The sequence below is a fragment of the Trachypithecus francoisi genome, unplaced genomic scaffold (assembly GCF_009764315.1).
Source record: "Trachypithecus francoisi isolate TF-2019V2 unplaced genomic scaffold, Tfra_2.0 Contig01440, whole genome shotgun sequence".
Taxonomy (NCBI): domain Eukaryota; kingdom Metazoa; phylum Chordata; class Mammalia; order Primates; family Cercopithecidae; genus Trachypithecus; species Trachypithecus francoisi.
In genome coordinates, this window is record NW_022681431.1 from 31,401,117 (window position 1) to 31,417,286 (window position 16,170).

At 39.7% G+C, this 16,170-nt stretch overlaps 1 protein-coding gene across 1 annotated transcript in view; it reads left to right on the forward strand.

The window, feature by feature from the left end:
* HGSNAT (heparan-alpha-glucosaminide N-acetyltransferase) overlaps positions 1-16,170 on the forward strand; it is a 56,659-nt gene that overhangs the window by 6,100 nt on the left and 34,389 nt on the right. Inside the window, 2 exon segments of the mRNA XM_033232677.1 lie at positions 59-157; positions 160-173. Coding sequence (XP_033088568.1) covers positions 59-157; positions 160-173 — 113 coding nt within the window.

A 16,170-nucleotide genomic window follows, 5' to 3' on the forward strand; every position in this document is an offset into this window, starting at 1 on the left:
CACATCTTTCGGGTGCCTTCTTTTTTTTTTTTTAATTTTTTTTCCTAATTTTTACCAGACTTAGACAAAAAAAGACATGTAGAGCTGAAGATGGATCAGGCTTTGCTACTCATCCATAATGAACTTCTTGGGGCCAACTTGACTGTCTACTGGAAATCTGATGCTGTTATCACGTATGTATCATTTCACACTCAGTTCTGTTTGCTTTGGGGTTTGTTTGATATGATCCTTAATGCTTTCATATCTAAAGCCCTTCACAAGTTAATTTCAGTTTGCAGCTAAGAAAACAAAGAAGCTATATAAAGAATCAGAAGAAATATAGTCAGAGGAGGATGCCTAGGAATGCGTAGCATCCATTTTTATCTTTTCATCTACCCATCCTTTAAAAAACCAGTTCTCAGGGATGAACAACCTTGATAGACTATGTTTTATTATCCTCCTCTCTAGTGCAAAACCCTCTTGCTGGACCACAGAAGGAAGGAGTGGGACACCAGGGTATTCTCCAGGGGCCAGCAGAGTGGGCAGCCAGCAGGGAGGTGCAAGTTGAGGGAGTGGCAGTTATTTCGGGGCCCTGCCTCCCTGATGATAACAAATGCATTTTCTCTAAAGGTTTTACTCCTATTCTAGACCTTGTTGCTTTTAAGGACAAGGCTATTCTTTTATGTAAAATAAAATACTCTACTATGTAACCATAAAAAAAGAATGAAATCATGTTCTTTGCAGCAACATGGATGCAGTTGGAGGCCAATATCCTAAGTGAATTAACACAGGAACAGAAAGCCAAATACTGTATGTTCTCACTTCTAAGAGGAGCTAAGCATTGGGTACTCATGAACATAAAGGTGGGAACAGGAGACACTAGGGACTATTTGAGCTACAGTACCCAAGCAGTACTGAAAAACTTGGGTACTACAGCTGAATAGTACCTATATGGCTGAAAAACTACCTACTGGATACTGTGCTCACCACCTGGGAGACAGGATCATTCATGTCCCAAACTGTAGTATCATGCAATATACCCATGTAACAAAACTGCACATGTGCCCCTGAATCTAAAATAAAAATTGAAATGATAAAATGTTTTTACTGGGTACGGTGGCTCACGCCTGTAATTCCAGCACTTTGGGAGACTGAGGCGGGTGGATCACCTGAGGTCTAATCCCAGCTACGTGGCAGGCTGAGGCAGGAGAATCACTTGAATCCGGGAGGTGGAGGTTGCAGTGAGCTGAGATCGCACCGTTGCACTCCAACCTGGGCAACAAAAGCAAAACTCTGTCTCAAAAAAAAAAAAAATTTATTGCCAAATTGAGAGCTTTATTATACCTGCCATCAGAGGATGAATTTTAATTTATATTGAGTGACTGTTTACTATAAATGCTTTAAAAAAACAAACGTAAAATCTCCAGTGTGGGCACCAGCTGAAAAGATGATGGAGCAATAGGTGATACCTTCTCTATTTGAATAAACCTACTGAAAGCTCTGTAAAGTAATATGAAACAAGAAAAAATCTATTAAGAAAAAGTAGCTTAAGACAAAGAAAAGATTTATTGGCCCACAAGAAGAACCTAAAAGAATCTTGAAAATAATCGACAATAGCTGAAATTAAAAAGAGAGGAGAATCAGATACTTCAGTGAATGGGCAAAATGTCTTCTAAAAAGACTTAATAAGGGTCTAAAATCCACAGAAAAACAAGTTGAGCGGGGAAAAGACTGTTGTCAAGGTGTTAGGTGTAGGGCGAGTAAGACCGTTATTAGAATAAAACAAATAGGGTCACTGGAGTACAACAATGATGCTATGGACAAATTAAAGAATTAAAAAAGAGGCCGGGCGCCACCGTAATCCCAGCACTTTGGGAGGCCAAGGAGGGTGGATCACCTGAGGTCTGGAGTTCAAGACCAGCTTGGCCAACATGATGAAACCCCATCTCTACTAAAAAATACAAAAAATTAACCGGGCATGGTAGCAGGTGCCTGTAATCCCAGCTACTTGGGAGGCTGAGGTTGGAGAATCACTTGAACCTGGTGGGGGCGGAGGTTGCAGTGAGCTGAGATCGTGCCATTACACTCCAACCTGGGCAACAAGAGTGAAACTCCATCTCAAGAAAAAAAAAAGAAAGAAAGAATTAAAAAACAGGAAAACAGACCATGCACGGTGGCTCACTCTTATAATCCTAGCACTTTGGGAGGCCTAGGTGGGCAGATCATGAGGTCAGGAGTTTGAGACCAGCCTGGCCAGCATGGTGAAACCCCATCTCTACTAAAAATACAAAAATTAGCTGGGCACAGTGGTTTGTGCCTGTAATCCCAGCTACTTGGGAGGCTGAAGCAGGAGAATCGTTTAACCCCGGGAAGCAGAGGTGGCAGTGAGCTGAGATTGAGCCACTGCACTCCAGCCTGGGCGTCAGGGTGAGACTCTGTCTCAAAATAAACAAACAAACAAACAAACAAGAATTAACTACATGAGACTGTTTTAAGAAAAATAGTGCTAATTTATTTAAAAGAATGGAGATAATTATGTCAGGAAAATGTATAAAGAAGTGACACAGGGTTTGTATTTAATCATAGTAGTAGAAAATGTCCCATTATAGTAAAAAAGATTTTAGCTTGGAAACTGGAAAGACACTTATGACCCTTTTAAGATTAACCAGAGACTGATAAAATTTGTCTAGATATAAACTTTGAACATAAATTTTGAACTTTAATGATAATTTGAAAAATTTTAAGCAGATGTGGGTTTTAGGAAACACAAGCATGTAAAAAAATGCAAATGATAATGACTTTGTATATTTGGTATACCAGATAATAAAAACCTGGGGCTGATGGAAGGATATCTTTAAGATATTTAAGGTGAAGATATGCCCAAGAGATCAGTTACTAGCTGAGTTGAAGAATTTCCTGTTCTGTTTCCTTCTTTATCTTACTTCCTTAAAGTAGAAAGACCTTTTATTTTATTTATTTATTTATTTTAAGACGGAGTCTTGCTCTGTTGCCCAGGCTGGATGGCAGTGGCATGATCTTGGCTCATGGCAACCTCCACCTCCTGGGTTCAAGTGATTCTCCTGCCTCAGCCCCCCGAGTAGCTGGGATTACAGGCGTCTGTCACCGCGCCTGATAATTTTGTATTTTTAGTAGAGACAGGGTTTCGCCGTTTTGGCCAGTCTGGTCCTGAACTCCTGACCTTGTGATCTGCCTGCCTTGGCCTCCCAAAGTGCTGGGATTACCGACGTGAGCCACCGTGCCTGGCTAGCATTTAGTTTTTATAAGTAAGATGTTCTCAGTATGGTAAACAGTTAATGTTTCTATATCTTTAAAATATTACTAAAAAAAGAAGACTGAGCCATATGAGGTAGTTCACACTTGTAATCCCAGCACTTTGGGAGGCCAAGGCGAGATGATCATTTGAGGTAGGAGTTTGGGACCAGCTTGGGCAACAAAGTAAGATCTCATCTCTTTAAAAAAAAAAAAGAAAAAAGAAACAAGACTGTACAATGTGGAAAATACGTAAAAAAGAGAAGATATTGTGAATATTTAAAATTGCTTTTGAAAAGAGAAGAGCTATACATACATACATTGGTAAATAAAGTATTAAAAACTAAAATATATTATTGCACTCATAAAGAATACAATGAAAACTTGTACTTTTTGATGAAGTAGATGTTAGAATAAAAGGGGCTAGTTAAGCATTTGCATAAATAGTAAATACTAATACTAAAATATGAACACCCTAAATAAAAAGGCACCAAATTTATGTGGGTCCCCAAAGTACATCAGAAATAATAGTAGCAGCTAATAATACAAAGCAAAGTCGTAGTAGAGACAAATGATAAGATACTCTTATCAGGGCAAACATTTGAAGGTTTCATCATAGAGCTGGTGAACTGAGCTGAACAATGTCAGGGAGTGAGGTGGTTAAGAGCTTGGATTCTGCAGTCCGAGTGTCTGGTTTGAATCCCACCGCTGTCACTTGTGTTACTTTGGGTATGGGAGTTCTTACCTTCTCTCTGCTTCTCTTCCCCTGTGAAGCTGGAAAAATAATGGAACCTGCCCCTGAGCTCCCTGGGAGCGTTTCGTGACTGAGTGCCTGTAAGCTGAAGCAGAGCGAGACCTCTCCATGTGTCAGTATTACTGGCAATAGACATAAGTAACATATGTGGCAGAAATTAAATGAAAAAAGTAGATAAATTCAAATTCAAAAATTCCTGTATATATTTGTTTCACAAAACACTCATCCTATGTTAAGTCAAAAGAGACTGAATAAATTTTAAAAAGCAGGGATTATATATATATTCTACCTCATACCTCTGCACAACAAAGAAACAAACTAATAAGGGTTATAATATAAATACGAGCATTTCTTAGAAAATCTTTAAATCAGGCCAAAGCAATTCCTGTGAAAAAACGCATGTAAATGTTCATAATAATAAAGATGATGGTAATAGAAATCGCAGCTACTGTTTTCCTGAGGACTTGTTCAGTGTTTTAGGTCTGTCTCATTTAACTTACAACACTCCAGTGGAGAGATTCTATGCAGGAGAGAGGATTTGCTGGAGATACTGAAATTAAGAAAAATAAAGTGACTTTTTTTGGGTTACCTAGCTGTTAGGTGGCAGAGCTACAATTCACCCCTGCTTGTAGCTTTGGTGGTTGGTCTTTATGTTAATCGGAAAGAAAAGGGGAGGCTGGACGCAGTAGTTCATACCTGTAATCCCAGCACTTTGGGAGGCCCAGGTGGACAGATCACTTGAAGGTTAGGAGTTTGAGACCAGCCTGACTAACATGGTGAAACCCCGTCTCTACTAAAAATACAGAAATTAGCTGGGCATGGTGGTGGGCGCTTGTAGTCCCAGTTACTTGGGAGGCTGAGGCAGGAGAATCACTTGAACCTGGGAAGTGGAGGTTGTAGTGAGCTGAGAGCACACCACTGCACTCCAGCCTGGGTGACAGAGTGAGAGTCCATCTCAAAAAAGAAAAGGGGAAATGCAAAGCTATTCAGTAGGGATCTCAAGGTTTTTGAAAGCAAACAGTGTAATCTTCCAAACAAAAAGGAAAAGAGGCAATAATATTAATAAATACATAAGCTAGAAAATGAGAGCCGAATCAAAGTAAGAACAAGCTGAGAAATGATTTTTTTGTTTTTGAGGCAGAGTCTTGCTCTGTAGCCCAGGTTGGAGTGCAGTGGTGTGTGATCATGACTCACTGCACTCTCAAACTCCTGGGCTCAAGAAATCCTGCTTCAGCCTCCCAAGTAGCTAGGACTATAGGCATGGGCCATGACACTTAGCTAATTTTTTATTTAAAAATCTTTTGTGGAGACAGGGTCTTGCTGTGTTGCTCAAACTGATTTGGAACTCCTGGCCTCAAGTGATTCTCCTGTCTCGGCCTCCCAAAGTGCTAGAATTACAGGCATGAACCACAGATCTGGCTGAAAATGATACATTTTAATGAGAAAAATACAGGTTAAATGGAGAGAGAGCCAATAAGCATTGATATCAAGACTAAACAGGAAAAATGACAGTGTTTCCCAAGTTAATTCATATACTTAACACAATTGCTGTTAATATGTAAATAGAATCCGTTATGTAGTCTATATAAATAATTTCAAAATTCATATGGAAAAGTAAATGAGTCAGAGGATCAAAAGATGGCCCAAATTGGCCCAAGTATTGTGGGCTATTGTTAAGCTGATTTGACATTGTCTCCCCCAACAACCATGCTTGACTAGCTTAAAAGAAAAAAAAATATGGCCCAAAAGGAGATTGGGCAATGTGGAGACTTGCTGTATTAGGTAAGATATATTGTGAGGCCATAATTGTTTATGTAGCCAAAAAAGAGAAATGAAGACTAACAGACCAATATAAGTGTGAGAAGCAGAATCTAATTTATGTAAGAACCTAGAGTATTATAACTAAGACCATGGGGAAAGGTATTTAAAATTACTGTATACCATGTATCAAGTACTCCAAGAGGATTCCAGTTAAAACATAAATGCACAAACTGAAAAAAATTTTAAAAGACAGAATAGATTTTTAAAAAGTTTTATTTTTTAAATTGACACAATAATTGTACATATTTATGGGGTACAGTATCTCGAACTGCTGAGCTCAAGTGATCCCCCTGCCTCATCCTCCCAGAGTGGTAGGATTACAGGTGTGAGCCACCACACCCAGCCAATGTACATGTTGGGTAATATCAAGTTAGGGTAGTTAACATTTCCATCACCAAAACACTTGTCATTTCTTTGTGGTGAGATGGTTCAAAATCATCTCTTCATCTATTTTGCAATATACATTACATTATTGTTAACTGTAGTCACCCTACTGTGCCATATGTCACCAGAACTATCCCATTCTAACTGTGACTTTACACCTGTTGACCAACCTCCCCATCTCCTCTTCCCTACTAACCTCTATTTACTTTCTACTTCTGTGAGGTCACATTTTTAGCTTTTGCATGCAGATGAGATCATGTGGTATTTGTCTTTCTGTGTCTGGCTTATTTCACTTAACATAATGTCCATTAGGCTTATCCATGTTGCTGCAAATGAGAGGATTTTATTCTTTTTTTATAGCTGAATAGTATTCCTCTGTGAATATATAGCACATTTCTTTGTCCATTCATCAGTTGATGGATAGTTAGGTTGATTCCATTTCTTAGCTATTATGAATAGTGCTGTAGTAAACATGGGAGTACAAATATCTCTTTGACAAACTGATTTTCTTTCTTTTGGATCTATACCCAGTAGTGAGATTGTTGGATGATGTGGTAGTTCTATTTTAATTTTTAGCAATCTTCATATTGTTTCCCATAATGGCTGTACTAATTTACATTCCCAACAACAGTGTGTAAGAGTACCCCTTTCTCCACATCCTTGCCAGCATGTGTTGTTTTTTGTCTTTTTGATTGTACCCAATCTAAATAACTGAGTTGAGGTGATATCTTATTGTGGTTTTGATTTACGTTTCCCTGATTATTAGTGATGTGCATTTTTCATATACCTGTTGGGATTTTTGTATCTTCTTTTTTCCCCCGATATATATATATATATATATAGTTATATATGTCTTTTGAGAAATACCTACTTTGATTTATTGTCCATTTAGAAAATGAGATTTTTTTTTGCTATTGAGGTATTTGAGTCCCTTATATATTCTGTCAGGTGAGTAGTGTGTGAATATTTTCTCCCATTCTATAGCTTGTTTCTTCATTCTGTGGATTGCTTCTTTCACTGTGCAGAGGCTTTTTTACTTTAATCCCATTTGTCTAGATTTGCTTTTGTTACCTATGCACCAATGTTATGCAGTGTTTCCCCTGTGTTTATTTATAGTAGTTTCATAGTTGCAGGTCTTACATTTAAGCTTTTAATCCATTTTGAGTTGGTTTGTGAAAGATATGAGAGATAGGGGTCTAGTTTCTTTCTTCTACATGTAAATATCCAGTTTCCCAGCACCATTTATTGAAGAGACTGTCCTTTCCTCAATGTGTACCCTTTTGTTTTTTTTTTTGGAGATGGAGTTTTGCTCTTTTTGCCCAGGCTGGAGTGCAATGGTGCAATCTCCGCTTACTGCTTACTGCAGCCTCCGCCTTCTGGGTTCAAGTGATTCTCCTGCCTCAGCCTCCTGAGTAGCTGGGATCACAGACACCCACCGCCATGCCTGGCTAATTTTGTATTTTTAGTAGAGACGGGGTTTTACCACGTTGGCCAGGCTGGTCTCGAATTGCTGACCTCAGGTGATTTGCCAGCCTTGGCCTCCTAAAGTGCTGGGGTTACAGGCGTGAGCCACTGTGCCTGGCCATCTACTTTTTTGATGTAGGCATTTATTGCCATAAACTTCCCTCTTAGAACTGGTTTTGCTGTATTTCATAGGTTTTGGAATGTTGTGTTTCCATTTTCATATGGAAGCAACATTTTTAGTTTTAAATTTCTTTTTACATTTTCTCAAGAAAATTTTAAATTTCTTTTTAAATTTTTTCTTTTCTGAGATGGAGTCTTGCTCTTTCTTTCTTTTTTTTTTTTTTATTATACTTTAAGTTCTAGGGAACATGTGCATAACGTGCAGGTTTGTTACATATGTATACTTATGCCATGTTGGTGTGCTGCACCTATCAACTCGTCAGCACCCATCAATTCATCATTTATATAATGTATAACTCCCCAATGCAATCCCTCCCTCCTCCCCCCTCCCCATAATAGGTCCCAGTGTGTGATGTTCCCCTTCCCGAGTCCAAGTGATGTCATTGTTCAGTTCCCACCTATGAGTGAGAACATGCGGTGTTTGGTTTTCTCTTCTTGTGATAGTTTGCTAAGAATGATGGTTTCCAGTTGCATCCATGTCCCTACAAAGGACGCAAACTCATCCTTTTTTATGGCTGCATAGTATTCCATGGTGTATATGTGCCACATTTTCTGAATCCAGTCTGTCACAGATGGACATTTGGGTTGATTCCAAGTCTTTGCTATTGTGAATAGTGCCGCAATAAACATACGTGTGCATGTGTCTTTGTAGTAGAATAATTTATAATCCTTTGGGTATATACCCAGCAGTGGGATGGTTGGGTCATATGGTACATTTAGTTCTAGATCCTTGAGGAATCGCCATACTGTTTTCCATAATGGTTGAACTAGTTTACAATCCCACCAACAGTGTAAAAGTGTTCCTATTTCTCCACATCCTCTCCAACACCTGTTGTTTCCTGACTTCTTAATGATTGCCATTCTAACTGGTGTGAGATGGTATCTCATTGTGGTTTTGATTTGCATTTCTCTGATGGCGAGTGATGATGAGCATTTTTTCATGTGTCTGTTGGCTGTATGAATGTCTTCTTTTGAGAAATGTCTGTTCATATCTGTTGCCCACTTTTCGATGGGGTTGTTTGTTTTTTTCTTGTAAATTTGTTTGGGTTCTTTGTAGATTCTGGATATTAGCCCTTTGTCAGATGAGTAGGTTGCAAAAATTTTCTCCCATTCTGTAGGTTGCCTGTTCACGCTGATGGTAGTTTCTTTTGCTGTGCAAAAGCTCTTTAGTTTAATGAGATCCCATTTGTTAATTTTGGCTTTTGCTGCCGTTGCTTTTGGTGTTTTAGACATGAAGTCCTTGCCCATGCCTATGTCCTGAATGGTACTACCTAGATTTTCTTCTAGGGTTTTTATGGTATTAGGTCTAACATTTAAGTCTCTAATCCATCTTGAATTAATCTTCGTATAAGGGGTAAGGAAAGGATCCAGTTTCAACTTTCTACTTATGGCTAGCCAATTTTCCCAGCACCATTTATTGAATAGGGAATCCTTTCCCCATTTCTTGTTTTTGTCAGGTTTGTCAAAGATCAGATGGCTGTAGCTGTGTGGTATTATTTCTGAGGACTCTGTTCTGTTCCATTGGTCTATATCTCTGTTGTGGTGCCAGTACCATGCTGTTTTGGTTACTGTAGCCTTGTAGTATAGTTTGAAGTCAGGTAGCGTGACGCCTCCAGCTTTGTCCTTTTGACTTAGGATTGTCTTGGCAATGTGGGCTCTTTTTTGTTCCATATGAACTTTAAAGCAGTTTTTTCCAATTCTGTGAAGAAAGTCATTGGTAGCTTGATGGGGATGGCATTGAATCTATAAATAACTTGGGCAGTATGGCCATTTTCACGATATTGATTCTTCCTATCCATGAGCATGGTATGTTCTTCCATTTGTTTGTATCCTCTTTTATTTCACTGAGCAGTGGTTTGTAGTTCTCCTTGAAGAGGTCCTTTACATCCCTTGTAAGTTGGATTCCTAGGTATTTTATTCTCTTTGAAGCAATTGTGAATGGAAGTTCATTCCTGATTTGGCTCTCTGCTTGTCTGTTACTGGTGTATAAGAATGCTTGTGATTTTTGCACATTAATTTTGTATCCTGAGACTTTGCTGAAGTTGCTTATCAGCTTAAGGAGATTTTGGGCTGAGACGATGGGGTTTTCTAAATATACAATCATGTCATCTGCAAACAGGGACAATTTGACTTCTTCTTTTCCTAACTGGATACCCTTGATTTCTTTCTCTTGCCTGATTGCCCTAGCCAGAACTTCCAACACTATGTTGAATAGGAGTGGTGAGAGAGGGCATCCCTGTCTTGTGCCCGTTTTCAAAGGGAATGTTTCCAGTTTTTGCCCATTCAGTATGATATTAGCTGTGGGTTTGTCATAAATAGCTCTTATTATTTTGAGGTACGTTCCATCAATACCGAATTTATTGAGCGTTTTTAGCATGAAGGGCTGTTGAATTTTGTCAAAAGCCTTTTCTGCATCTATTGAGATAATCATGTGGTTCTTGTCTTTGGTTCTGTTTATATGCTGGATTACGTTTATTGATTTGCGAATGTTGAACCAGCCTTGCATCCCAGAGATGAAGCCCACTTGATCATGGTGGATAAGCTTTTTGATGTGCTGCTGAATCCGGTTTGCCAGTATTTTATTGAGCATTTTTGCATTGATGTTCATCAGGGATATTGGTCTAAAATTCTCTTTTTTTGTTGTGTCTCTGCCAGGCTTTGGTATCAGGATGATGTTGGCCTCATAAAAAGAGTTAGGGAGGATTCCCTCTTTTTCTATTGATTGGAATAGTTTCAGAAGGACTGGTACCAGCTCCTCCTTGTACCTCTGGTAGAATTCAGCTGTGAATCCATCTGGTCCTGGACTTTTTTTGGTGGGTAGGCTATTAATTGTTGCCTCAATTTCAGAGCCTGCTATTGGTCTATTCAGGGATTCAACTTCTTCCTGGTTTAGTCTTGGGAGAGTGTAAGTGTCCAGGAAATTATCCATTTCTTCTAGATTTTCTAGTTGATTTGCCTAGAGGCGTTTATAGTATTCTCTGATGGTAGTTTGTATTTCTGTGGGGTTGGTGGTGATATCCCCTTTATCATTTTTATTGCGTCTATTTGATTCCTCTGTCTTTTCTTCTTTATTAGTCTAGCTAGCGGTCTGTCAATTTTGTTGATCTTTTCAAAAAACCAACTCCTGGATTCATTGATTTTTTGGAGGGTTTTTTGTGTCTCTATCTCCTTCAGTTCTGCTCTGATCTTAGTTATTTCTTGCCTTCTGCTAGCTTTTGAATGTGTTTGCTCTTGCCTCTCTAGTTCTTTTAATTGTGATGTTAGAGTGTCAATTTTAGATCTTTCTTGCTTTCTCTTGTGGGCATTTAGTGCTATAAATTTCCCTCTACACACTGCTTTAAATGTGTCCCAGAGATTCTGGTATGTTGTATCTTTGTTCTCATTGGTTTCAAAGACCATCTTTATTTCTGCTTTCATTTCGTTATGTACCCAGTAGTCATTCAGGAGCAGGTTGTTCAGTTTCCATGTAGTTGAGCGGTTTGGATTGAGTTTCTTAGTCCTGAGTTCTAGTTTGATTGCACTGTGGTCTGAGAGACAGTTTGTTATAATTTCTGTTCTTTGACATTTGCTGAGGAGTGCTTTACTTCCAATTATGTGGTCAATTTTGGAATAAGTGCGATGTGGTGCTGAAAAGAATGTATATTCTGTTGATTTGGGGTGGAGAGTTCTATAGATGTCTATGAGGTCCGCTTGGTGCAGAGATGAGTTCAATTCCTGGATATCCTTGTTAACTTTCTGTCTCGTTGATCTGTCTAATGTTGACAGTGGAGTGTTGAAGTCTCCCATTATTATTGTATGGGAGTCTAAGTCTCTTTGTAGGTCTCTAAGGACTTGCTTTATGAATCTGGGTGCTCCTGTATTGGGTGCATATATATTTAGGAGAGTTAGCTCTTCCTGTTGAATTGATCCCTTTACCATTATGTAATGGCCTTCTTTGTCTCTTTTGATCTTTGATGGTTTAAAGTCTGTTTTATCAGAGACTAGGATTGCAACCCCTGCTTTTTTTTATTCTCCATTTGCTTGGTAGATCTTCCTCCATCCCTTTATTTTGAGCCTATGTATGTCTCTGCATGTGAGATGGGTCTCCTGAATACAGCAGACTGATGGGTCTTGACTCTTGATCCAGTTTGCCAGTCTGTGTCTTTTAATGGGAGCATTTAGTCCATTTACATTTAAGGTTAATATTGTTATGTGTGAACTTGATCCTGTCATTATGATATTAACTGGTTATTTTGCTCGTTAGTTGATGCAGTTTCTTCCTAGCCTCGATGGTCTTTACATTTTGGCATGTTTTTGCAATGGCTGGTACCGGTTGTTCCTTTCCATGTTTAGGGCTTCCTTCAGGGTCTCTTGTAAGGCAGGCCTGGTGGGGAGAAAATCTCTAAGCATTTGCTTATCTGTAAAGGATTTTATTTCTCCTTCACTGATGAAACTTAGTTTGGCTGGATATGAAATTCTGGGTTGAAAATTCTTTTCTTTAAGAACGTTGAGGCCGGGCGCGGTGGCTCAAGCCTGTAATCCCAGCACTTTGGGAGGCCGAGACGGGCGGATCACGAGGTCAGGAGATCGAGACCATCCTGGCTAATACGGTGAAACCCCGTCTCTACTAAAAAATACAAAAAACGAGCCGGGCGACGAGGCGGGCGCCTGTAGTCCCAGCTACTCGGGAGGCTGAGACAGGAGAATGGCGTGAACCCGGGAGGCGGAGCTTGCAGTGAGCTGAGAGCCGGCCACTGTACTCCAGCCTGGGCGGCAGAGCAAGACTCCGTCTCAAAAAAAAAAAAAAAAAAAAAAAAAAAAGAACGTTGAATATTGGCCCCCACTCTCTTCTGGCTTGTAGAGTTTCTGCCGAGAGATCTGCTGTTAGTCTGATGGGCTTCCCTTTGTGGGTAACCCGACCTTTCTCTCTGGCTGCCCTTAAGATTTTTTCCTTCATTTCAACTTTGGTGAATCTGGCAATTATGTGTCTTGGAGTTGCTCTTCTGGAGGAGTATCTTTGTGGCGTTCTCTGTATTTCCTGAATTTGAATGTTGGCCTGCCCTACTAGGTTGGGGAAGTTCTCCTGGATGATATCCTGAAGAGTGTTTTCCAACTTGGTTCCATTTTCCCCCTCACTTTCAGGCACCCCAATCAGACGTAGATTTGGTCTTTTTACATAATCCCATACTTTTTGCAGGCTTTGTTCATTTCTTTTTCTTCTTTTTTCTTTTGGTTTCTCTTCTCGCTTCATTTCATTCATTTGATCCTCAATCGCTGATACTCTTTCTTCCAGTTGATCGAGTCGGTTACTGAAGCTTGTGCATTTGTCACGTATTTCTCGTGTCATGGTTTTCATCTCTGTCATTTCGTTTATGACCTTCTCTGCATTAATTAGTCTAGCTGTCAATTCTTCCACTCTTTTTTCAAGATTTTTAGTTTCTTTGCGCTGGGTACATAATTCCTCCTTTAGCTCTGAGAAATTTGATGGACTGAAGCCTTCTTCTCTCATCTCGTCTAAGTCATTCTCTGACCAGCTTCGATCCGTTGCTTGCGATGGGCTGTGCTTCTTTGCAGGGGGAGATGCGCTCTTATTTTTTGAATTTCCAGCTTTTCTGCCCTGCTTTTTCCCCATCTTTGTGGTTTTATCTGTCTCTGGTCTTTGATGATGGTGACGTACTGGTAGGGTTTTGGTATAGGTGTCCTTCCTGTTTGATAGTTTTCCTTCTGACAGTCAGGACCCTCAGCTGTAGGTCTGTTGGAGATTGCTTGAGGTCCACTCCAGACCCTGTTTGCCTGGGTATCAGCAGCAGAGGTTGCAGAAGATAGAATATTGCTGAACAGCGAGTGTACCTGTCTGATTCTTCCTTTGGAAGATTCCTCTCGGGGTGTACTCCACCCTGTGAGGTGTGGGGTGTCAGACTGCCCCTAGTGGGGGATGTCTCCCAGCTAGGCTACTCAGGGGTCAGGGACCCACCTGAGGAGGCAGTCTGTCCGTTCTCAGATCTCAACCTCCGCGTTGGGAGATCCACGGCTCTCCCCAAAGCTGTCAGACAGAGTCGTTCGCGTCTGCACCAGCCCCGCTGCTTCCCCTGTTGGACTTCATCTGTGCGCTGTCCCCAGAGGTGTAGTCTCAGTTGAAAATGCAGAAATCACCGGTCTTCTGTGTCGCTCGCGCTGAGAGTTGGAGACTGGAGCTGTTCCTATTCGGCCATCTTGCTCCGCCCCCCGAGTCTTGCTCTTTCACCCAGGCTGGAGAGAAGTGGCGTCATCTCAACTCACTGCAGCCGCCACTCCCTGGATTCAAGTGATTCTCCTGCCTCAGCCTCCCGAGCAACTGGGATTATAGGTGCCCGCCACCATGCCCAGCTAATTAAAAAAAATTTTTCGTTGACCTCTTGGTTATTCAGGAATATGTTGTTTAATTTTCATGGATTTGTACAGTTTCCAAAGTTCCTCCTCTTACTGATTTTTAGTTTTATTCCATTGTGGTCAGAAAAGATAATTGATATGATTTTGATTTTTAAAATTTGGTTAGACTTGTTTGCTCCCTTTAGGTCTATTAATAATTGCTTTATATATTTAGTTGTTCTAATGTTGGGTGCATATATATTTATAACTGTTACATCTTCCTGCTGTATTGATCATTTTATAATATGGCCTTTTATTTAATGGCCTTCTTTTTCTCTTTTTACAGTTTTTGGCTTAAAGTCAAAGTATTAAAGTATTAGCTGTACTAAAGTATTAGTACAGCTACTCTTGCCCTTTTTTGTTTCCGTTTGCATAGAATACCTTTTTCCACCCCTTTTCTTTGAGTCTGTGTGTTCTTACAATTGAAGGGAGTCTCTTGTAGGCAGCATATGGTTGAGTCTTTTTTTTTTTAAATCCATTCAGCTATTCTATGTCAGCAGAATACATTTTTGAATTAATGAAGCAATGGAAGAAATAGCAAGCCAGATTAGTATGGCTATATTAAAAATTTTAAATTTATAATTGAAAACATAATATAGCAGGATGAGACAGAAAGCATTAGAATGGAGAAATATTTGAGAGGTTTAAAAGTTTAATATTATAGTATATGAGGACATATTTCTAAGATTATGTCAAGGGAACTTAGTATGTAAACAGTGGTTCACACCGTAGGAAACAAAATAACAAAATTATTGAATTATTTAATTTATGATCATTTAAAAATATAATCAATGCTATGATATAAATAGTAACTGAAAAAAAATGATTTTAAAATCCTAGTAAAGCTGGTGAGAAATAAATATATTGCTTTAATTAGATTTATTTAACTAGTATTTGGTCATTTGTAACGGACCTATTAAAATGACAATTTTTTTTTTTTTTGAGATGGAGTACGGAGTCTTGCTCTGTTGCCCAGGCTGGAGTGCAGTGGCACAATCTCAGTTCACTGCAAGCTCTGCCTCCTGGGTTCACACCATTCTCCTGCCTCAGCCTCCTGAGTAGCTGGGACTACAGGCACCCGCCACCACGCCCGGCTAATTTTTTGTATTTTTAGTAGAGACGGGGTTTCACCATGGTCTCGATCTCCTGACCTTGTGATCCACCCGCATCGGCCTCCCAAAGTGCTGGGATTACAGGTGTGAGCCACCGTACCCAGCCTAAAATGACTATTTTTTATCCAGTAATCTTACCCTTAGAAATTTACCTTAGAGAAATAATTGAAAAGAATAAGAACTTTGGCCAGGCGTGGTGGCTCATGCCTGTAATCCCAGCACTTTGGGAGGCTGAGGCAGGTGCATTGCCTGAGTTCAGGAGTTTGAGATGAGCCTGGGCAACATGGCAAAACCCCCATCTCCACCAAAAAGTACAAAAAATTAGCTGGGCGTAGTGATGCCTGCCTGTGGTCCCAGCTACTTGGGAGGCTGAGGTGGGAGAATTGCTTGAGCCTGGGAGGTGAAGGTTGCAGTGAGCTGAGATCATGCCACTGGACTCAAACCTGGGTGACAGAGTGAGACCCTATCTCAAAACCAAAACAAAACAAAACAAAAAAGTAATAATACCCTGATATGTAGGTCTTTTAAAACACATAATTTATATAGCGAAAACAATAAATAGATTTAAAAGGCTTTGAAGCCAGCCTAAATACTCAAAAGTATTTGAAGGGCTATAGTACATATATTAAGTTACAAATATGCAAATTAGATAAAATCATGGAAACAATATTAAATAAAACAACAGAATGCAAGGCTTAATGTATGCTCTACTTATTAATTTTTGAAGTTTACCTGTGAAGATTGTACAATTCCATAGCGACACAGTGATTTTTTTTTTTTTTTTTTGAGATGGAGTCTTGCTCTGTTGCCAGGCTAGAG